Source organism: Triturus cristatus, chromosome 10, assembly GCF_964204655.1.
Source record: "Triturus cristatus chromosome 10, aTriCri1.1, whole genome shotgun sequence".
Classification (NCBI taxonomy): Eukaryota; Metazoa; Chordata; class Amphibia; order Caudata; family Salamandridae; genus Triturus; species Triturus cristatus.
Genome location: NC_140593.1, coordinates 3,396,024 through 3,420,905, shown reverse-complemented (window position 1 = coordinate 3,420,905; position 24,882 = coordinate 3,396,024). Strand labels below are relative to the sequence as shown.

The window sequence follows — 24,882 nt, the reverse complement described above, 5'->3', positions numbered from 1 at the left end:
GTAAAAAACTAATGGCCCCTTGAAGCAGGCTTCAACAAGAGGAACTCTGTCTATTTAGTCACAAACACCCTGGCATTACACAGCAACAAAATGCAGGCATTGCACAGCAAAGAAAACCCAGGCATTACACAGCAACAAAACCCTGGCATTCCACAGCAACAAAACCCAGGCATTTCACAGCAACAAACCCCAGGCATTGCACAGCAACACAACACAGGCATTACACAGCAACAAAACCCAGGCATTGCACAGCAACAAAACCTAGGCATTGCACAGCAACAAAATCCAGGCATTGACAGCAACTAAACCCAGGCATTGTACAGCAACAAAATCCAGGCATTGATAGCAACAAACCCCAGGCATTGCACAGCAACAAAACCAGGCATTGACAGCAACAAACCCAGGCATTGCACTATGACAAAACCCAGGCATTGACAGCAACAGAACCCAGGCATTGCACAGCAACATAACCCAGGCATTGCAGAGAAACAAAACCCAGGCAACAAAATCAAAGCATTGCACAGCAACAACACCCAGGCATTGACAGCAACAAACCCCAAGCATTGCACAGCAACAAAACACAGGCATTGCACAGCAACAAAACCCAGGCATTGCAGAGCAACAAACCCAGGCATTTTAGAGCAACAAAATCCAGGCATTGAAGAGCAAAAAACCCAGGCATTGCTCAGCAACAAAATTCAGGCATTGCACAGCAACAAAACCCAGGCATTGCACAGCAACAAAACCCTGGCATTGCACAGTAGCAAAACCCAGGCATTGAATAGCAACAAAATCCAGGTATTGACAGCAACAAAACCCAGGCATTGCACAGCAACAACACCCAGGCATTGACAGCAACAAACCCCAGGCATTGCACAGCAACAAAACCCAGGCATTGCACTGCAACAAAACAATGGCATTGCACAGCAACAAAACTCAGGCTTGGACAGCAACAAACCCCATGCATTGCACAACAACAAAACCCAGGCATTGCACTGCAACAAAACAATGGCATTGCACAGCAACAAATCTCAGGCATTGCACAACAACAACACCCACGCATTGCACAGCAACAACACCCAGGCATTGCACAGCAACAAAACCCAGGCATTGCACAGCAACAAAACCCAGGCATTGCACAGCAACAAAACCTAGGCATTGCACAGCAACAAAAACCAGGCATTGCACAGCGACGAAACCCAGGAATTGCACAGCAACAAAATCCAGGCATTGCATAGCGACGAAACCCAGGCATTGCACAGCAACAAAACTCAGGCATTTACAGTGAAAAAACCCAGGCATTCGACAGCAAACAAAACCCAGTCTTTACACAGCAACAAAACCAGGCATTGACAGCAACAGAACCCAGGCATTGCACAGCAACAAACCCAGGCATTGCACAGCAACAAAACTTAGGCATTGAAAGCAACAGAACCCAGGCAAGGCACAGCAACAGAACCCAGGCATTGCACAGCGACAACACCCAGGCATTGCACTGCAACAAAACCTAGGCATTGCACAGTAACAAAACCAAGGCATTCAACAAAATCCAGGCATTGCACAGCAGCAAAACTCATGCAGTGCACAGCAACAAAACCCAAGCATTGCACAGCAACAAAACCCACACATTGCACAGCAACAAAACCCAGGAATTGCGCAGCAACTAAACCCACACATTGCACAGCAACAAAACCCAGGCATTCCACAGCAACAAATCCAGGCATTGCACAGCAACAAAACCCAATCATTGACAGCAACAGAACCCAGGCATTGCACAGCAACATAACTCAGACATTGCACAGCAACAAAACCCACACATTGCACAGCACATATCCAATGTGCGACATTCTTCTGAGTGAGTATGGGGCTGGGAAGTAGTGGGAAAGGGTTTGCTTTCTGAGCAGATCCTCTGAGGGACAGCATTTTCTCACTCTGCTCCACAGTACAAGGCTGTGCAAGGTGCAAAGCAGCCTATTTCCACAGCAGAGGAGGGTGACAGCAGCAGAACAATCATAGTAGACACAGCTCCTTGCTGTGTTTCCCTCTTGTGCAAAGCTGTAGAGTAACTTTGTTTGCGGCTCTGTGTTGTTGGAAAGTTATAAATGTAATAGTGTATTCACAGGTGAGATATAGATGTCATCACAAAAGAGAAGCAAAACATGCCCAGGACAGGCATGACGTCATGAGACGCCTACTATTGTCTCTATGTGAATGAATGCTGGAATGGTCCTTGCGCAGGCGGCAGTGGCTTCAGACATGTGACAGTCATGTCACCTGTGCTCAAGCCATGAAGAGGAGACTGCCCACCATGACCACTGCCTCCACTCCTACACTCCCGCCTCCCTCAGGAGAAGCAGCTGGTACTCAACGTACTGTGTCTGCTCTCCCTGAGGCATACTAGTGACTAGTACTGGTTTAAATGAAGGTTAACAGTTCATCCAAGAGTTCTGAATTGCTCCCTTGTCTTCTACCCTCAGATGCCGGCCTTCCAGCCTACCTCTACGAGTTTAGTCATCGCCCCAGTAGGTTCCAGGATTCGAGACCGCCCTACGTGAAGGCCGATCACGCGGATGAGGTCCCCTTCGTCTTTGGCGCCCCATTCATGGATCACAACAAGAACGGTAGGAAACATGTACCTCAAAGAACTGATATCCTCTGTACACATGTACACGCCATAAGGGACTTTAGGCGCAGTGTGTGACTGCAACTCCTGGAAGCAATCGCATGGGTGCATGGTCCCAAAGAGATCCCTTCTTGTGGTGGGGGAAGGGGTGCACTGTCCTTAAGGGGTGCACAGCCAGCCTCATAACACCTGACAAGAGTGGACCTGGGCTCCATGGCTCAGCTTGTCTGGCAACAAAGTTCTGGAGATAAGAATCCACAATAGTGAAGGTGCTGGAACCAGTCCACGCCGTGCTGAGTGGTTTTCAAAGGGAAAACTGTAGGACGTGGTGGTGAAGTGCTGAGGCTGCCTCCGATCGAGGGCAAGAGAGCCTTGGAACACCCAATGCACCACCTAGAGAAACGGACAGACACTGGAGAGGGCACCAGACACGTGTGACCTAGAGACACTTTCTGAGGCTCAGGGGAGAGCAATGTCTAAGTATTTGTGTCCCTAATTCGTGTTTTTGTGTTTCAGATTCCCCAATTTGTGTACTTCTCTTTCAGATCCCCTAATGCTTGTTGTTCCGTTCTTGCTCCCTATATTGTTTTTAGCTTTCCCTCCACAGATTCCAGCCTTTTCTCTGCCACCCACTCCCCCCACAGCCCGATCTCCCGTCCAGCTGTTCTCCCTCCCCCTCCCTCGCACCACGCCCAGCGCCCCTCCCCCCTAACCTACTGTTTTTTATTGAGTGTTATTATTTTAACAAATTGAATTGGCATAACGGGCCATTCAGCTGCGGGTGTTACAGACATTCATGGCTGATGTGGCCTAATAGAAAACAATGTTGGACCGTTAACAGAATTAGGCGTAGAAGCGTCTGTGACCTTTGCGAAATAGATCACATGACATTTAAGTTGTCAGCATTGAACACAGGATTGAAGTGAGTTAACATGCATAGCGGAGAGATAGTTAGCAGAAACAGACATGCATCAGCTTCAGGGTGAGCAGGCATCTAATGGGACAGGTGAGCAGGTATCCATCGGCTTCAGGGTGAGCAGGCATCTAATGGGACAGGTGAGCAGGTATCCATCGGCTTCAGGGTGAGCAGGCATCTTATGATGAGCAGGCATCCACCAGCTTCAGGGTGAGCAGGCATCTTATGAGACAGGTGAGCAGGCATCCATCGGCTTCAGGGAGAGTAGGCATCTTATGATGAGCAGCCGTTCAGCGGCTTCAGGGTGAGCAGGCATCTTATGAGACAGTGAGCAGGCGTCCATCGGCTTCAGGGTGAGCAGGCATCTTATGATGAGCAGGCATCCATCGGCTTCAGAGTGAGCAGGCATCTTATGATGAGCAGGCATCCATCGGCTTCAGGGTGAGCAGGCATCTTATGAGACAGGTTAGAAGGCATCCACCGGCTTCAGGGTGAGCAGGCATCTTATGAGACAGGGGAGCAGGCATCCATCGGCTTCAGGGTGAGCAGGCATCTTATGATGAGCAGGCGTCCATCGACTTCAGGGTGAGCTGGCATCTAATGAGACAGGTGAGCAGGCATCCACTGGCCTCAGGGTGAGCAGGCATCTTATGAGACAGGTGAGCAGGCATCCACCGGCTTCAGGGTGAGCAGGCATCCTATGATGAGCAGGCAGCCATCGGCTTCAGGGTGAGCAGGCATCTTATGAGACAGGTGAGCAGGCATCCATCCGCTTCAGGGTGAGCAGGCATCTTATGAGACATGTGAGCAGGCATCCACCGGCTTCAAGGTGAGCACGCATCTCATGTGACAGATGAGCAAGCATCCATCGGCTTCAGGGTGACACAGTCATCTTATGAGAAAGGTGAGCATGTGTCAGGACTCACAAAAGGTTTCCTCCTCGTAACGCAGTTCTGGCTACAATCTACCCTCCACAAAATTATGAAGAGTCAGTTAATCCTTTCAGCTGGGGTGCATGTTGGCATCGTTGGAACTCCAAGATGACTGCCAACATGCACATACTTCTACAGCACTCCGCTGTCAGCAGTCTAGTCTTTTAGGCCTCAGGACATCTGGTGAAGTGTGCTCCAACATTCTACTGCGCACTTCACTGAAGAAGCTAGGAGCAGAGCATCTGAATTCCCTGCGTCGTGTTAGTCAGTTAGGGTAGCTTGCGGAATATACGGGGTTAGCTTCGCCGGTACACTAAAATTCCCTACAGATTCAGGTTAGTGTATTTGAGGACAATTATAGATTAAATCTCGGTGTGGTTAATTTGGTTGTCAAGGTTACAAAAATAAAAGCCTCCTTTACCGTTATTCTTCAGGCAGCAGGAAAAAACTGTAACAAAAATAACCTAACAGGAAAACAGTGAGCTGAAACGTAGAGTAAATTCTTCAGCTGTCACTGTTATAGTTTTCAGTTCAGTCAGACGCGGGCGCATTAACTCAAGCATCGCGTCTGTCAAGAACTATTTGAATTATTCACCGAAGCCGATAAATGTAAAAGTTCTGAGGAGAACGCGGGCATAACTCTTTCCGTGCCGCGTGTTACAATGAACAGTAATTCTCTTGAAAAAGCTCATTAGCGCTTTTACCGTGGTTGAGACCTTTCCGCACATCGCGCCTGGTAAAAGCTTTCCGCTTGACTTCAGTTAAAAGGAATTAGACGCGAGCGAGGTTTCCAACATTACTCGCGTCTAAAACAAAACAATTAACTCGAAAGTAAAAGGTTTAAATAGGCACAACGAAACCTTCTACGAACTAATTAAAAGGCATAAAAGGTTCCTGATAAAACCTTAACCCAAACTAACATGTGGAGAAATATTTCCGCTTAAAAAAGAAGAGTGGTTAAAAACATTAGAAGCAGAAAATTCCCTATCAACATAAAAGAACCTCCTTATTTCTCCACACTCCTCCAGTGATATAAGGAGACCGAGCTATATCAAGGCAGATCCAGAGCCACCAGTATAATTTCTCACTCTCTACTCTTCTCAGTAAGTTACAGGAAGCAAGGGAGGTTAGACACACCGTTTGAATAATTAAGGCACGCAAACATTTACCTGATTTTCTCTTGTGCAAAGGGTTCAGAAAAGATCCAGTACAGAAAGAACCTAAAACAAAAGAAGAGAGTAGAGTGAAGACTTCTCATTCATACGTTGCTGATAAATATGAGAAGTAAGAAGAGCAGCAAGCATCCAAAGACATTCTGGTAAGATAAGAAATGATGTTTTAAAAAAGTGAAGGAATTACAGTAAGTAGTGAGTTCTAATAGTAATGTAATTGTTGGCAGACCTGTAAGAAGAAGGTGAAGAAGAAGTAATGAAACAGACAGGCAGATTTTGGAGCAGTCTCTTCTCTGTCCCAACCCCTTTCCCCCCTTAGAACTTACCTGTGACGGAACATAGAGACCTAACAGGAAGTGTTCTGAGAAGAGCATTGGGACCTGTCGTCATCCTGCTCCTGTGCAGTAAAAGTTACAAGTATTTGATCCTGACAGCATGCATCTTATGAGACAGGTGAGCAGGCATCCATCGTCTTCAGGGTGATCAGGCATGTTTCCGTGCAGCCAGTCCAAAGTTAGCATTTACCGTTTGGTTATAATGCACATAAGAGTATATTGTATTGTATTGTATACCTTTTTTGTATAGCGCGACTTCACCCGACGGGTATCCTGGCGCTTTGGATAAAATAGAGCATGTAGAACGATCAGTCACCTAGTCAGGGAAGTTGCTATCTGTTTTTGGCAAATAGCCAGGTCTTAACGCCTCTCCTGAAGCCCAACAAGGACTCAGCCAGTCTCAGTTCTTGGGGGATATTATTCCATAAGCATGCGGCTGCGGTGCCAAAGGCCCTGCCTCCCATCCTTACTAGTTTGATTCTAGTGACGGATACTAGGCCTTGACTGGTGGAGCGAAGGAGTCTTTTTGGTTCATACCATGAAAAACGCTCTTGCAGAGGTAGTGGGCCTATGTTGTGTAAAGCTTTGTAGACCATAACCAGGGACTTGAAGCTAACTCTGTCTTTCACAGGCAGCCAGTGTAGGTCCTTCAGTGCCAACATCACAGAGGAGCCACGTTGTCGCTTCAGTGCCATTTTAGCTGCCATGGACTGGATACGTTGCAACCCCTGCACGATCTATTGGGGAGCACCCAAATACAAGGAGTTACAGTAGTCCAGTCTACTCAGAATTACACTCTGGACCACTAGGGGCCTGGCCTCGCTTGGTAGGAGTGGGAGAATTTGGCGCAGAGCTCTCAGCAGGGAGAGACAGGTACTGATTGTTTTGTTGGCCTGGGTTTGCATCTGGAGGTCTTCGTCCACTATAACCCCCAGATTGCGGACTGTTTTAGCAGCTTCTATGGGGGCATCCTCTGGTCTCAGTCTAAACTCGCCCAGAAGAAGGTTAGACACTCTAGCAGCGTGGCAGTGCAATAACTCTGTTGTCCCAACGTTCAACTGTAGGGAGTTGGCCTTCAGCCAGTCTGAGACATGCCCCATACATGCTTGAAAGGAGCTCATAGGGACAGCATGCTCTCCTCCGAGGGAAAACAGCAGTTGAATGTCGTCCGCGTAGTTAACCACTTCGATCCCGTAGGATTTTATGATAGGGATCAGTGGGCCTAGGTAGACGTTAAAAAGGATCGGGCTAATTGCCGAACCCTGAGGTACTCCATAGCGAACCGGAGACCAAGGGGAGGTGAAGGGTGTCAGCATAACTGCCTGTTGCCGACCTGCCAGATAGGAATGTATCCATTTCAGGGCACAGCCCTTTAGTCCTAAACCTTTCAGTCTTGACAACAGTACGGCATGACTGACCGTGTCGAATGCGGCCGACATGTCTAACAGCAGTAATACTGAGGACTTTCCGCTGTCGGCTCGCATTCGAAGTTTGTCCAGCACGGTTGTTAAGGCAGTTTCCGTCCCATGCCCCGGCCAGAATCCAAACTGGTCCTTGTACAGCAACAGATTTTCTTCCAAATAGTTTGACAGGGATTTGCTAACCATTTTTTCCAGAATCTTGATAGGGAATGGCAGTAGAGATATGGGACCGAAATTGACTGGCAACGTAGGGTCTAGAGATGGCTTTTTCAGCAAGGGGGTGACTATCGCCCCTTTCCAGCAATCTGGTACCACTCCTTCGTTCAGAGATTGGCAACAAATTTGCCACAGGCCTGGAAATAATTCAGGGCCAAACTCCTTCCAGATCTTATGGGGAAGGGGGTCAAGTGGCGAGCCAGATGATATCTGCTGAGCTATGTTGCTAAAGACATCCTCTGTGGGGGGAAACAACCTTTACAACGAAACTATTACATCGCACTACACTTACAACGCAGGCATTACAACGCAGACACTACATCGCATGTCACTACAACGCAGGCATTACAACGCATACCATTACAACGCATACCATTACAATGCATACCATTGGAGTTAGAATATTAATTTTTAACCCCTACACTATCCAACACTTACCCTACTGTTGCACCCCCTGGAGTTAGAATAGTAATTTTTAACCCCTACACTATCCAACACTTACCCTACTGTTGCACCCCCTGGAGTAAGAATAGTAATTTTTACCCCTATACTATCCAACACTTACCCTACTGTTGCACCCCCTGGAGTAAGAATAGTAATGTTTACCCCTATTCTATCCAATACTTACCTTAAATGCAATATAACATTATGCGTTGTAATGGTATGCGTTGTAAAGGTAGTATGCGATGTAATGGAATGCGTTGTAAAGGTAGTTTTTTAAAATGCGTTGTAGTGTCATGTGATGTAATGGAATGCGTTGTAGTGGATGTTGCGTTGTAAAAATTGTGTTGTAAGTGCATGCGTTGTAAAAGTATGCGTTCTAACGTCATACATCCTCTGTGGGGGGTGGGAAGTAGATCAGAGAGGTGTCCTTCCGGACAACCTCATTAGATGGCGAAGTTTCCACTGCGCTATGATCGAGTCCACCCACGATTTTGGTGACCTTGTCAATAAAGAAGGTGGCAACCTCGTTGCACAGGTTTTGCAAAGGCTGGACTCTGTTAGCCAGGCATCCAGGGTTACTGAGATCCCTTACGATATTGAAGAGGGCCTTAGTGCCATTAGGTGCATTTAAAATGGAACTTGCATAGAATTGTGACTTGGCCTCCCTAATAGCCTGCTTATATTGGGCTCGTATAGATTTTAAGGCTTTTTCGTCTGTTTCTAGGTAGGCCCTGCGCCACCTTCTCTCAGTCTGCCGGCGAGCTGTACGTAGCACCCTCAGCTCCTCATTGAACCAGGGGGCCGAAGGCGTGATCCTGACCTTGAACTTTTTCCTTGGGATACATCCCTCCAGAACATTGTTAATAGAGTTACTGTATCTATTGTAGTTTTCCTCAACTGCCTCCCCAGGGTTAAATAGGGTCTGACTAGAAAAAAGGGGTGCTGGGCCCAGTTTGGGCAGTTTCGCCCAGTCTCTCCCCACCCGGAAGGTAGTTGGATTACTTCCCGTCGGCTTGTTTCTTGGCAAAGTTATCCTGAACTGGATCAAAAAATGATCAGTCCAGTTCAGCGGGGCTATACTGAGTACCTCTGTCTCAGACTGCTTAGCAAAAACTAGATCAAGCATATTTCCTCCCTTATGAGTAGGTTTTTGAATAAGCTGCTGCAAGCCACAGTTCTCACAAGTTTGGCTCAAAGCCTTCAGGTGGTTTCCTAAGCTCCCCGTGTCCCAAAGATTGAAATCTCCTAGGAAGAACAGTCTGGAGTGTGATAATGCTAGGGTAGTAATAGTGTCCAGTAGGGCTTGATGTTGGAAATCCAGGCCCGGGGGCCTGTAGCAGACCATGCCTGACAACAGCCTCCCCTTGGGCTCCTGTAAAGAGAAGCCCAGGAGTTCATACCCCGCTATATCGTTTATCAGCAATGGGACACAGTCCCACTTCTCCTTAAAAATTATCCCTACCCCTCCTCCTCTCCCCGTCAGGCGCGGTTTCTGAAGGATTTTGTAGCCTGCTGGGCACACAAGTCCCAGCTCCACCGAGGAGTCAGGGTTGATCCAAGTTTCCATGATGAACAGCAGATCAAGATCTGGATCCTCCAGCAGGTCGTTGATCTCCTGGTAATGTTTTATCAATGATCTGCTGTTAATCAAGCCACAGTTCAAAGCCTGCAGAAAATCCCCTTGCTGCCCTTTACCAATGTTAAGTAGGGCGTCCCTGGAGTAGTGAATTCTGGCCGTGTGAATTTTGGAGGTATTTTTGGCGCAAGGCACGATCGGAGCGCGGACGGGCGCTGTCACGTTGGTTCAGCCCTCGGGATCGGATTGTTGCTAAATGTGGTCCACCTCTTGATCTACCCAAGCCTAAGTAGCCGTAATGGCATAGGTCATTAGGAGGATCAAGTGAGGGAAGGAAAGGAAGGGGACAGCAGGGAGGGAGATCTGTAAAACACAAAGAACACGATTAATACCCTACCTATCTTCCCTAACGTCTTGGTAATGCCTCCCTATCTATATATATATATATATATACATGCTTCATGAAAATACTACAATATCTGTGTACCTGTAAAGGAAAAGAACGTGCAGCTTTATGGCGTCACTCTGGGTGCTCCTAACAGTTGTTCTCTTTGGTTGGCTACATAAGAGGATACATAGCAACAAGGCAATCATAGGACAATAACACAGCGTCACCACTAGGCACAGGTTTCTCCCCAATACATGTTACACCACAGTTTAGTTTTCTCCCCGCACCTACCCCAAGCAATGCTCCACCTTGCTTCACAGGGAGAGCGCGTTGTCCGCTCGCTTATAAGGGCTCCCTGTTAAAGATGGAGTCAAGAGCACACACAACACAACACAACAATGAACATATAGGAGTAGCAACAGAGAGTATTTCGCCAAAGGGGTTCTCAACCTCCGCTTGAGGTCAGAATTCCGACATTATGCATAGCGTTAAAAATGACGTAAGGAAAAACAAAATAAGATTTGTGTCAAGCTATGAGGCTAAGGTTAATGCTGCCTTACTGGCCAGTGACAATTGCCAGGAGATTGGCGTAATACTGAGAAGAGCCGGAAGCCTCCGGGCCTGCTTAAATACCAATAGTCAAGGAGTCGGTGGCAATGTTACCACTGACGACGAGTGCAATCAGGAAAGAACCACTCCCCTTACTCCGCATGAGCTGGAACTCAGCTCTCCAACGGAAGAGGGAACGAAGGGACCGGGGGTCAGCGTTGGACTCGGTGCACTGCACCCTTACCGGACCTACTGCCAGACGGGAAGAGCTCTACCTCCTCCTCCTAACTTCCGCACCGGGGCTGCACCGGCTCCACAGCGACCGCAATACAAGAATCCTGCTGCTGGAAGGAATTTCCGACGCTCGGTGTGGCTGCGTCGACGTCTTTGTAGCGGACGCTTGTGCGTGATGACGAATCACGCGGCGTGCGTGATGCACGCACGGGGCTTCTGGGTAATGTAGTTCCGGTGGGAGGGGTTGTCAGGTTTGTCGAGCGCGCTCGAGCACGATCCGCGACAGTACATCCCTCTCCTCAATGAGAGCGCGCAAGAGGACTTGGTTTTCGTGGGTATCTCCTGTGGAATGAGGCCACTAGACGGTCTGCGTGAACGTTGGCTGCCGGTTCCCACGAGTCTTCTTCTGGCCCGTACCCCTTCCACGCTACTAGATACCACAATCTTCGACCATGGAATTTGGAGTCTTTAATCCTTTTCACCTCGTACTCCGGAACATCACCCACCATGACTGGTGGAGGGCGAGCGGTGTATGATGCGCAAGCTGGCTTCAGTAGAGAGACGTGAAAAACTGGGTGTATCCTAAGGTGTGGGGGCAATTGTAACTTCATGTTTACCGGACTGATACACTTCTGTATCTTGTACGGGCCGATATAATTTGGATGAAACACGCTATGTTTTTTGAAGCGTATGTTACGTGTTGACAACCAGACGGAGTCACCCTTTTGATATGCCGGTCCGGGTCTTCGGTGCTTATCCGCTGATACCTTGTACTTGTTTTTCGCGCTCCGTAATTTCTTTTGTGTCGTCTCTACAATTTCCTGAATGTGTTTCGCTCTCCTGGCTACTTCGGGTATGCTGGTGGAGTTGTTTGGGTGAACAAATGGGAGGAACTGCGGATGGTATCCATAAGTGCAATAAAACGGGGAAGAGTGCGTGGAACTATGGGTGGCGTTGTTGTATGCTATTTCCGCTAGCCATAGGTAATCTACCCATTTCTCTGTGTCTTGGTGCACATAACACCGTAGGTATTGCTTTAGCGTCTGATTAAGGCGTTCGGTTTGCCCATCGGTTTGAGGGTGATAACTCGTTGACAGGGCTGTGTTGATGTGGAGAGCTGAGCACCATTGCTTCCAAAACCTTGCTGTGAACTGGGAGCCTCTGTCCGACACAATGATCTTGGGTATTCCATGCAGCCGCATGACATTTTTCATGAGTGTTGTGGCTAGTTGACCTGCCGTAGGCACAGCCTTGCAAGCCACGAAATGTCCCATCTTGGTCAAAAAGTCTATGACCACTATTATCACAGTGTACCCGTTATCTGCGGGCAAGCCCACTACAAAGTCCACTGATATGTTCTCCCACGGACTGCTAGGAGTGGGGAGAGGTTGTAATAGACCTTGTGGTCGTTGATGGTCTGATTTCATTGTGGCACATGTGTTGCATTCCTTGATCCATGATACCACGTCGTATCTTATGGAGGGCCACCAAAACTGCCTATTGAGCAGGCTAAGGGTCTTTTCTATACCAAAGTGCCCTGCGCTAGGTGATTCGTGACACCAACGAAAGGCTTGTTTCCTGAGTTGTTGAGTCGGTATCAATAGGCGGCCTTGGTTCATAGGGAAGCCATCCTTGGTTTGCCATTCCTTATGGCTCTTTAACCATGTTCTCCATGTTCCTGTATTAACTCCCTGTAGTACTCCTTTGAGGAACACATCCGGCTGGATTACTCCTATTACTTTCATGGGATGAATGATGGACTGTTCCTGTGTGTTCTCTTCCAAGGAGGACGACTGTCTAGTCAGTGCATCGGCTTTGCGATTTTCCACTCCGGGTCTATAGGTGATTATAAAGTTATATTCTGAAAAGAACAGCATCCACCGCAGTTGTCTCGGTATAAGATGACGTGCCGCTGCCATGAATTGTAGATTTCTGTGATCTGTGTACACAGTTACCACATGTCTGGCCCCCATCAGAAAATGTCTCCATTCCATAAAGGCCACTTTAAAGGCCAATAGTTCTTTTTCCGAGATGTTATAGTTCCGCTCGGCATCATTCAATTTTTTAGACATAAAAGGTATTGGATGCATTTGTCCAGTGATGGGGTGCCTTTGTGATAACACCGCCCCTAACACCACATCAGATGCGTCTGCCTCGACAATGTAGGGTGTCTCGGGATCCGGATGTGAAAGAACCGGAGCTGCAATGAAGGCGGTTTTCAAGGCTTCAAAGGCGTCTTGCACTTCTTTCGACCACTGAAATTTATGGGATTTCCTCAGCAATCGGGTTATGGGTTCCACGGGGTTTGAAAACTGATGGATGAAGCGCCGGTAAAAGTTGGCGAACCCTATAAGACATTGTACATCCAGCACATTCAATGGGGTCGGCCATTCTTTAATTGCTACAATCTTTCGTTCAGCCATCTCTTGTCCATGAGGGGTAAGCATAACCCCTAAGAATTCCACCGTGGTCTCGTGGAATTCGTATTTTGTCAATTTGCAGAACAGGTGATGGTTATGAAGAATTTGTAATACCTTTTTTACGAGTTCCACGTGAATCTCTGGGTTTTCGGAATATATGAGGATGTCGTCGATGTAGACGACCACATAGTGGTCTAGAATTTCTCTTAAGACGTCGTTCAGGAAATACTGAAATGCTGCAGGGGCGTTGCAGAGCCCAAACGGCATGACCAGGTATTGGTATAGGCCATAGCGTGTTTTGAATGCCGTTTTCCATTCGTCACCCTCCCTCATCCTCACGAGATGATAGGCCCCCTTGAGGTCGAGATTGGTATATATCTTGGCCTTTTTTACCTGTTCGAGTAAGACCGGGATGAGAGGCAAGGGGTACCGGTTCTTGACTGTGACTGCATTCAACGCCCTGAAATCTATACAGGCGCGTAGCTCGCCATTGGCCTTGGGTATGAAGAAAAGCGGCGAGGCGGCCGGGGACTTGGAGGGACAAATGAAGCCTAGGTCCAAATATTTGTCCAGATATTGTCTAAGGTGCCTATTCTCTGGCTCGGTTAAAGCGTAAATTCGCCCACTGGGCACCACCGCTCCTGGAACCAGATCGATTTGACAGTCTGTGTGGTGGTAGTTCTTCCGCCTGACCCTCATTGAACACTTCACGGTAGTCATGATATACCATGGGTAACTGGACGTTTTTCTCTGCCGCAGTGGCGCTAGCCAGTCTTGAAGCTAATGATGTAGCGGGTCCTTCAAGATTCCCTTGGCAGAATGCCTGGCAATACGGTGAATTCATGAGTACCGTACGGGCTTCCAAATCGATAGCGGGGTTATGGCGTATTAACCAGGGTAGACCCAAAATGATGCCATACTGCGGAGCGTGAATCAGGTTGAAGGATAATCTTTCCCAATGAGAGGTACCATATTGCACCTGGATGTCTTCGGTATTGTATCCAACAGGTCCTGTGATTAGTTCCCTCCCATTAACGGCATAGATATGTTCAGGACTGTCTTTCGGTACTAGGGACATATTTCTGCGCTTGGCTTCTCCGATATCCATAAAGACCCCTGTTGCCCCAGAGTCAATCATAGCTGTCACCTTAACCCATTCTGTCTCTATTAACAATAATAAAGGAATGAACAAATGTCCTTGTTCCACAGTCGTAGGATTGCACAAAGAAGGGATATTCCTTTTTCCCCAAGAAGTCCCTCACCTTTCTTGGTTCCGTTAGTTTTCCGGGGCCATATCCCCCACCACTAAGGATGATTTGCTGTGGAATCGATTGGTCCTTGGTTTTACTGGACATTCCTTGACAAAATGCCCCTTTTTGCCACAATAAAGGCACAACCCTTGTTTGCGTCTGGCCTCTTCTTCCTCTGGGGTGAGAGCTGCTCGTATAGAGCCTATGTCCATCGGCTCTCCGGCTTGCACCACTCGAGCATCCGTAGTTTTTGGGCGATCCCACTGAGGCACCTTTCTTTCTTTTCTCTTGTGGTCTCCTTGGCGTTCACTCAACCGGTGGTCTAGTCTCAAGACCAGATTTATTAGATCTTCACAAGTAGCGGGCTGTGGGTCGATCTGTGGTATAATATCCTTAAGGTCTTCTCTTAGCCCTTGATGAAAGATGGCTGCTTGTTTAGTTTCTGGCCACTTGGTTTCTGTTACTAACCTCCAAAAAGCATTTAGGTAGATTATTAAATCTTTATTACCTTGCCTCAATTCTAATAATTCCCTACCAGCTACATATGACTCGGTTCTCCTATCGAACACCTTGAGGAACTCAGCCCTAAAATCGTACCAATCGTATAAGAGAGGATCATCACGGGATACCAACGTCACCGCCCACTGAGCGGCATCGCCGGCTAAGTAAGAAATGAGAAAGGTGACTCTCGCTTGGTTAGTAGGAAAGGATTTTTGTTTGCACGAGAAATGAAGCAGGACCTGGGTTAAAAACACCTGGACCTTGCTGGATTCCCCGTGAAACCTCTCTGGTGTGGCTAGCGGTACTGATACTGGTAATTCCACTAATACTGCGCTTGTGGGAACTGCCGTTGCTGATGCACCCCCTACATTAAAGGCGTTACGTTGCATATTTTCTACCCTAGCTCTAAGATCTGCGGTTTCTTTACGGGAAGCTGTTAGTTCTGCCTGAACACTAGCAAGAGCCGTCAACCTGTCGTCGAGCGTGGCCATCCTCACAATCCGACCAGGAGGACTCAATTCGTGGGTCGGAAATTCTGTCACGTTGGTTCAGCCCTCGGGATCGGATTGTTGCTAAATGTGGTCCACCTCTTGATCTACCCAAGCCTAAATAGCCGTAATGGCATAGGTCATTAGGAGGATCAAGTGAGGGAAGGAAAGGAAGGGGACAGCAGGGAGGGAGATCTGTAAAACACAAAGAACACGATTAATACCCTACCTATCTTCCCTAACTTCTTGGTAATCCCTCCCTATCTATATATATATATATATATACATGCTTCATGAACATACTACAATATCTGTGTACCTGTAAAGGAAAATAATGTGCAGCTTTACGGCGTCACTCTGGGTGCTCCTAACAGTTGTTCTCTTTGGTTGGCTACATAAGAGGATACATAGCAACAAGGCAATCATAGGACAATAACACAGCGTCACCACTAGGCACAGGTTTCTCCCCAATACATGTTACACCACAGTTTAGTTTTCTCCCCGCACCTACCCCAAGCAATGCTCCACCTTGCTTCACAGGGATAGCGCGTTGTCCGCTCGCTTATAAAGGCTCCCTGTTAAAGATGGAGTCAAGAGCACACACAACACAACACAACAATGAACATATAGGAGTAGCAACAGAGAGTATTTCGCCAAAGGGGTTCTCAACCTCCGCTTGAGGTCAGAATCCCGACATCATGCATAGCGTTAATAATGACGTAAGGAAAAACGAAATAAGATTTGTGTCAAGCTATGAGGACAAGGTTAATGCTGCCTTACTGGCCAGTGACAATTGCCAGGAGATTGGCGTAATACTGAGAAGAGCCGGAAGTCAAGGAGTCGGTGGCAATGTTACCACTGACGACGAGTGCAATCAGGAAAGAACCACTCCCCTTACTCCGCATGAGCTGGAACTCAGCTCTCCAACGGAAGAGGGAACGAAGGGACCGGGGGTCAGCATTGGACTCGGTGCACTGCACCCTTACCGGACCTACTGCCAGACGGGAAGCGCTCTACCTCCTCCTCCTAAATTCCGCACCGGGGCTGCACCGGCTCCACAGCGACCGCAATACAAGAATCCTGCTGCTGGAAGGAATTTCCGACGCTCAGTGTGGCTGCGTCGACGTCTTTGAACGGACGCTCGTGCGTGATGACAAATCACGCGGCGTGCGTGATGCACGCACGGGGCTTCTGCGTAATGTAGTTCCGGTGGGAGGGGTTGTCAGGTTTGTCGAGCGCGCTCGAGCACGATCCGCAACAGGCGCAGACGGGCTTGCCTCTGGCTGCGCGCTTGCATTCCCCTGTTTAAGTAGCCCCAACCACTAGAGCGCAAACAGAAATGGCGACCGGAGATTGGCCCAAATCAGTGGAATCTCGCTAATAGCGAGGTGAGTTATTTTTTAAAGTGCAAGTAAGTGGTCAGTGCGAATTTAGTACAGTTAAAAGATAGTCTGCAACAATTAAAAAAGATTAGCAGCAATTTCTAAATAAAAGCACAGTGCTAAACCTCATCTGAATGGCTGAATCACAGATTTGCGATTTTTTTCAATACCGGATTCGCTAATTACCGAATCGGTATTACGGCATCGGTAATACCGATTCGATAATGAGAAATCGGTATTTTTATTAACGATTTTTTTCGATTCGCTAACTTTTAGCGTTTTTCATTCAGATGAGGTTTATACCAGCAGGATCCATTACGAACCCGCTCCCATCTTAGGTGAACCCGTTCAAGTGGTCGGGTCGTCTTTCCTCATCTATGAGGCCTTCCACCTCACTCCTGGGAGATGGAACGTCAGATCAAGAACCCTAAATTTAGGGCGTTGTTATTAAGAAGGGTAGATCATATCCCTTGTCTGACCATTAGAGGTCATTACATATAGATTTCTACCCCTCGGTCCTGAAGAAGTGTCGCTCTATCTTGGAGCACTAAGACGCGAAACATGTTGACCCAAGTCAACTAAAGGCTACCCGAATACCTTTACTCATTAACGTAGCCTCACTGGCTTTTATTTAGTCCCAACCTTGAATACTTATTAAAGAGAATCAACAAGGTTAGGGCCTATTTTAAATCACTTTCCGCACATATCAGAAGACATTGTTTTCCAATAGCCCCACACACCTCACTCACAAAACGGCGTTCTCAGATCAGAAGATCACCGATAAAGATGCCACCAGGCCCGTTGGACATTGCAGCGCCGGTCCGACGAGGAGCGCCCAATGATGAAGCATGACACCCTAACAGGTGTGTGAGGGCATTATGATCTGAATTTCAGATCTCCCCAGATACCATCTAAAATCGTGTAGAAAGCCATTGATACTCTCTACTTAGGCCCCAAGAGAGGACCTCAATAAATAACCAGCTCTGACGTCCCCCCCTATTTTGATTATACGCTTCAGGGTGAGCAGGCATCTTATGAGACAGGTGATCAAGCGTCCATGGGCTTCAGGTTGAGCAGGCACCTTATGAGACAGGTGATAAGGCGTCCATTGGCTTCAGAGTGAGCAGACATCTTATGATGAGCAGGCATCCATCTACTTCAGGGTGAGCAGGCATCCACTGGCTACAAGGTGAGCAGGCATCTTATGATGAGCAGGCGTCCACCAGCTTCAGGGTGAGCAGGCATCTTTTGAGACAGGTGAGAAGGCATCCATGGGCTTCAGGGTGAGCATGCATCTCATGAGGCAGGTGAGCAGGCATCCACTGGCTTCAGGGTGTGCATGCATCTTACTAGACAGATAAGCATGCATCTGATGGGACAGGTGAGCAGGCATCCATTGGCTTCAGGGTGAGCAGGCATCTTATGAGACAGGGGAGCAGGTGTCCATTGGCTTCAGGGTGAGCAGGTATCTTATGAGACAGGTGAGCAGGCATCCATTGTCTTCAGGGTGAGTATGGATCTCATGGGACAGGTGAGCAGGGATTCACCGGCTTCAGGGTGAGCATGCATCTAATGAGACAGGTGAGCAGGCATCCACCGGCTTCAGGGTGAGCAGGCATCTTATGAGACAGGTGATCACGCATCTTAAGAGACAGGTGAGCAGGCATTCACTGGCTTCAGGGTGAGAGAGGCATCCTATGAGACAGGTGAGCGAGCAGGCATCCATTGGCTTCAGGGTGAGCAGGCCTCTTATGAGGCAGGTGAGCAGTCATCCATGGACTTTAAGGTGAGCAGGCATCTTATGATGAGCAGGCGTCCATCGGCTTCAGGGTGAGCAGGCATCTTATGATGAGTAGGCGTCCATGGGCTTCAAGGTGAGCATGCATCTTATGAGACAGGTGAGCAGGCATCCATCAGGTTCAGGGTGAGCAGGCATCTTATGAGACAGGGGAGCAGGTGTTCATCGGCTTCAGGGTGAGCAGGCATCTTATGAGACAGATGAGCAGGCGTCCATCAGCTTCAGGGTGAGCAGGCATCTTATGAGACAAGTAAGCACGCATCAATGGGCTTCAGTGTGAACAGGCATCTTATAAGACAGGTGAACAGGCATCCGTGGGCTTCAGGGTGATCAGGCATCTTATAAGACATGTGAGCATGCATCTTAAGAGACAGGTGAGCAGGCATTCACCGGCTTCAGGGTGAGCATGCATCTTATGAGACAGGTTAGCAGGCATCCACCGGCTTCAGGGTGAGCAGGCATCTTAGGAGACAGGTGATCATGCATCTTATGAGACAGGTGAGCAGGCATTCACCGGCTTCAGAGTGAGCAGGCATCTTATGAGACAGGTGAGCGAGCAGGCTTCCATTGGCTTCAGGCTGAGCAGGCATCTTATAAGGCAGGTGAGCAGGCATCAATGGACTTCAGGGGGAGCAGGCATCTTATGATGAGCAGACGTCCATCGGCTTCAGGGTGAGCATGCATCTCATGAGACAGGTGAGCAGGCATCCATCAGCTTCATGGTGAGCAGGCATCGTATGAGACAGGTGAGCAGGCATCAATGAGCTTCAGGGTGAACAGACATCTTATAAGACAGGTGAGCAGGCATCCATGGGCTTCAGGTTGAGCAGGCATCTTATGAGACAGGTGAGCATGCATCTTATGAGACAGGTGAGCAGGCATTCACCGAGACAGGTGAGCAGGCATTCATCGGCTTCGTGGAGAGCAGGCATCTTATGAGACAGGTGACCAGGCATCCATCAGCTTCAGGGTGAGCAAGCATCTTATGAGACTGGTGAGCAGGAGTCCACCAGCTTCAAGGTGAACAGGCATCTTATGAGACATGTGAGCATGTGTGAGAAGTTGGCCTGGTATATGCTGGTCACTAGTTAAACTGGCCAACTTGCACCAGTACAATTCGACTATTATGGTAGATAGGTTTAAGACAACCTGTTAAAGAAAGCTATCCTAGTGGTAGCTGTGGAGAGCAGCCTGTAGGCTAAGTCTTTAGAGGAATGTAAAGCAGCTTGTTTTACCTTATAATCTCTTCAATTACTAAATGAAAGGACACCACACAGGTATATATATCAAATATATATGTATTTATTACTAGACACACGCTACTAATCTCTTTATGAGATTAGAAGTCAGGAACATATGCACAAATCAACATTATACAATAAGTTAAGCAAAAATATGGCTGGGGCCCTAGGGGCGTACCAGACCATATACTAAAAAAGAAACTTAAGAAGATCGACTTGAGAGGAGACAAGGAATAGGGCCTTCAGAAGCGCTGGGGCCTCACTAATCCACCCAAGGCAGGTAAGCAAAGGACCCACGGGAGACGCATGCAGTGTGAGAACACAGCCGCGGATCCCAATTGACTTCTATGGAGCAAGTCGCAGTTGGAATTTTAAGGTTTTAGGATACTTCAGGATAGTCTACAAGCAAGTCACTTACAGGGTAAGTAGGTCTAGAGCCAACACACACAGGAGCACCGTAGTGCAGGAGTTACCTCACCCAGGGAAGCCGGGTGCATAGGTGTCTTTTTGTGTCAGGTCGCGGCGTAGTTTTCAATGGGAGCAAAAGAAGACTTGCTGCTTGTGAAGGCAGAAGAAGTGTCCGGTGGAATCCAAGGCTGGATTCAGAAGAAGGTAGACCAGAAAGCAGAGGAGACAGTGTTCAAAGTCACTTGGCAGTGACCCGGGGCAAGGAAGCTGGATGCCCACAGTCGTCGGGTGATTTCAGGTGATCATGGGTGTCTTGACTCTTCAGCCACGAGGTCCAGGAGGCGTCGACGATGACCAGGAGCAGGATCCGCCATGTCCCACAAAGTCTGCAGTTTACTGCGGTGTCGGTGACCAGACTGTAGCCAACAAGCCTTGGTAACAGCAAGTCTCGTGGAAAGGACAAAAAGTTAGCGGTGCAGACCAGCAAGGTCTAAGGGGCTCACCCAGCGAGGGTAAGTCAGGGCAGGCGTAGAGCCACTGGAGGAGCCCTTTGGAACTGTAGAAAAGTCTTCAGGGGACCCACGAGCCAGCTGGCAAGGGATTGCAAAGACGCCTCAGGAGGATTCACTCAACAGGGGCCACGGTCACTCGGGACGGGGTAGGCCTCTGATCTTCGGTGGAAATTCTGCTGGAGGCTTGGACCACACGTGGTCCAATGCACAAGTTCATAGAACTTCTTGAAGGGGTTGCATTGAAAATAGTTCCCGGTACCCAGGTATTGCGGTTCCTCGTCACTTGCCTCAGCGTCGCTGGGGACTCACGATGGCCTTGGAGAAGTCAGGAAATCCACTTACGGGGCTGCAGGAACTTCGGACTCCGGCGGGAGTGGGAAAGTTTGCGACCGTTGATGCAAAGTTTTGGTGCCTGCCAAGCAGGGGACTCCCTCCATGACTCCAAGGGAGATTATTCCGTCTTCCAGAGGTAGTGTAATGTCGAAGGTCCAGGATTCTTCTTCAGAGCATCGTCCAGGGGTATCTAGTTTGCAATGGCAAGGGTTCCCTAACTTATACTAGAAGAAAGGGAGGGACTAGCTCTATGACCCCACCTATGGGAGGGTCAGGGGAGTGGGTGGCTACACCCACTTCCCTTTGTCCAGTTTCGTGCCAGAGCAGGGGCAGGTAGCCCCTGAGCCGGTTTGAACTGGCATATGCACAGAGGAGCCAACTGCTCCCCCAGTGCAGGACTTCAAAGCACTCTAGGAGTGCACCCACCCAGCCCCAATACACTAAACCCTGTCTGGGAGGTGGTTACACCTTCCTGTGACAGGATGCCTATTGTTGGGCCTCCTCCACTGCGAGTTTCAGTCAGCAGCAGGAGGGCAGCCCAGTGTCTGTGCTGGTGGCATCCATTTTGTGATGCCAGGGCTCTTTCAGGATTCTAACGTGTTTCCACAGTAGGTACATGTCGTCCCCTCTAGGAGGGTGGGATCATACTACAAGGTGGCCCAGGTACACAACCTGACTCTGCCCTATCTTGCACTTGGTGGCCTTGATAGTGAGGCTTGCTTTTTGCAGGGCCTCTAAAACATTTCTGAGGTGGACCAGGTGATCCTGCCAGGAGGAACTAAAGACAGCAATATCATCTAGATAAGCTGAGCAATAAGTTTCCATTCCTGCCAGAACTCTGTTCACCAACCTCTGAAAAGTGGCAGGTGCATTCTTCAAAACAAAGGGCATCACCACAAAGTGGTAGTGCCCACTAGGGGTTGAGAATGCTGTTTTGGCTTTTGCATCATCAGCTAACCTGATCTGCCAGTAGCCAGCTGTTAGATCAATTGTGCTCAGATACTTGGCTGAGGCCAAAGTATCAATCAGCTCATCTGCCCTAGGAATAGGATAGGCATCAGTCCTGGTGACTGCATTGAGGCCTCTGTCGTCTACACAAAACCTCATCTCTTTCTTACCGCCCTGGGTGTGAGGTTTGGGTACAAGGACTACTGGACTAGCCCAAGGGTTATCTGAAGGCTCAATCACACCTAACTCCAACATTTTCTGGACCTCAGTACTGATACAGTCCCTGACATGGTCAGTTTGCCTGTAGATTTTACTCTTGACAGGCAGACTGTCCCCAGTGTCCACCTCATGGGTGCACCAGGTAGTCTGACTAGGGGTCAGGCTAAACATATGTTTGTACTGCTGCAGAACTTGTCTGCACTCAGCTTGCTGATGGTCAGTGAGGCTGCTTGCCAAAGCAAAACCATCTACTGACCCATCATCAGGGTTCTGTGAGAGCAGGTCAGGGAGAGGGTCACTCTCCTCCTCCTGTTCCTCATCAGTTGCCATGAGCAAGCCCATGTCAGCCCTGCCAACATATGGTTTCAATCTGTTGACATGGAGCACCCTAAGGGGGCTCCTGGGAGTTCCAAGATTCAGCAAGTAGGTGACTTCTCCCTCTTGCTCAACAATTGTATGGGGGCCACTCCATTTGTCTCGGAGGGCTGCTGGGGCCACAGGCTCCAACACCCACACTTTCTGTCCTGGCTGGTACACAGTCAGCACAGCCTTTTGGCCATGCCAAGTTTTTTGTAGTTCTTGGCTGGCCTCCAGGTTTTTGGTTGCCTTCTTCATGTATTCGGCCATCCTGGAGCGGAGATCAAGTACATAGTCCATCACATCCTGTTTTGGGGGTGTGAGAGGTAACTCCCAGCCCTCCTTCACCAAACATAATGGACCTCTTACAGGATGCCCAAACAGAAGATAAAATGGGCTGTAACCAACCCCCTTCTGTGGAACCTCTCTGTAAGCAAACAAAAGGCAGGGAAGAAGAAGGTCCCATTTTTGCCTAAGCTTTTCTGGGAGGCCTTTAATCATTCCCTTTAGGGTTTTGTTGAAATGTTCAACTAACCCATTGCATTGAGGGTGATAGGAAGTAGTGAATTTATAAGTTACACCACACTTCTTCCACATTGCTTTTAGATATCCTGACATGGAGTTGGTACCTCTGTCAGATATGACCTCCTTTGGGAAACCCACTCTGGAGAAAACTGCAGCTTACTGAGGTGTCGGCAACTGGATTGGAGCCAACAAGCCTTGGCAACAGCAAGTCTCGTGGAAATTGAAGAAAGTCAGCGGTGCAGACCAGCAAAGTCTGAGGGACTCACCCAGCGAGGGAAAATGAGGGCAGGCCTGGAGCAATCAGGGGAGCCCTTTGGTTTGATGAGAAAGTCTTCAGGGGACTCACAAGCCAACGGGCAAGGGATCACGAATATGCCTCGTGAGGATTCACTTAACAGGAGCCCACGATCACTCGGGACGAGGTAGGCCTCTGATATTCGGAGGAAATCCTGCTGGAGGCTTGGACCACAAGTGGTCCAATGCACAAGTTCGTAGAACGTTGCGAAGGGATTGCACTCGAAAATAGTGCATGGTACCCAAGTATTGCTGTTCCTCGTCACTCGTGGGGTTCACTCGCCTCAACTCTGTTAGGGACTCACAATGGCCGTCGAGAAGTCAGGAAATCCACTTCCGGGGCTGCAGGGACTTCGGACTCCAGCGGGAACGGGAAAGTTTGCGACCGTTGATTAAAGTTTTCAGTGCCTGCCAAGCAGGGGAGTCACTCCTTGACTCCAAGGGAGATTCTTCAGTCTTCCAAAGGTAGTGGAACGTTGAAGGGTCAGGATTCTTCTTGTAGAGCGTCGTCCAGGGATATCTAGTTTGCAATGGCAAGGTTTCCCTATCTTATACTAATGGAAAGGGAGGGACTAGCTCTATGACCACTCCTATGGGAGGGTCAGAGGAGTGGGTGGTTACACCCACTTCCCTTTGTCCAGTTTCGTGCCAGAGCAGGGACAGGTAGCCCCTGAACCGGGTTGAGCTGGCATATGCACAGAGGAGCCTACTGCTCCCCCAGTGCAGGACTTCAAAGCACTCTAGGAGTGCACTAAATCCTGTCTGGAAGGTGGTGACACCTTCCTGTGACAGAATGCCTATTGTTGGGCCTCCTCCACTGCGAGTTTCAGTCAGCAGCAGGAGGGCAGCCCAGTGTCTGTGCTGGTGGCATCCATTTTGTGATGCCTGGGCTCTTTCAGATTTCTACTGTGTTTTCACAGTGGGTACATGTCGTCCCCTCTAGAAGGGTGGGATCATACTCCCACACCAGTTACTGGTGTGGAGGTATGATTCCAAGTTGTTTAACACCAAACTCAACATGTTTTGATGCAGTCATTCCAAAGTTAGCATTTACCGGTAGGTTATAATGCACTTAAGAGTATATGGTTTAACCGCATCCACAAACAGCCACAGAGAATAGACTCTGCCAGCTGCAGAGGGGTCCTGCTCATGCAGAGGCACCCCCTCACATTGTAAACCAAGCACCCTGCCCTCAGGATTGATAGGGCCTGCCTTAGGGGTGACTGATAGGTTTATATGTGTGTGTATGGTGAGATATAGGGAACCTATACCTCAGTGAGGAGTGCTAACACTACCTCACCCAGGCTGCAGTAGCAGGCCTGTGGTGTCAGATTTAGTCTGCTTCCCAGGGGTGGCATAATACATGCTTCAGCCCCTGGTAGGCCTGTGAAGTACCTATG

At 48.7% G+C, this 24,882-nt stretch overlaps 1 protein-coding gene across 1 annotated transcript in view; it reads left to right on the top strand.

Moving 5' to 3' along the window:
• The window catches only part of LOC146788701 (fatty acyl-CoA hydrolase precursor, medium chain-like), a 328,083-nt gene that overhangs the window by 266,923 nt on the left and 36,278 nt on the right, over positions 1–24,882 (top strand). Inside the window, exon 11 of the mRNA XM_085630306.1 lies at positions 2,478–2,621. Within this exon, the coding sequence (XP_085486432.1) occupies positions 2,478–2,621 (144 nt within the window). The remainder of the gene's footprint in view (positions 1–2,477; positions 2,622–24,882) is intronic.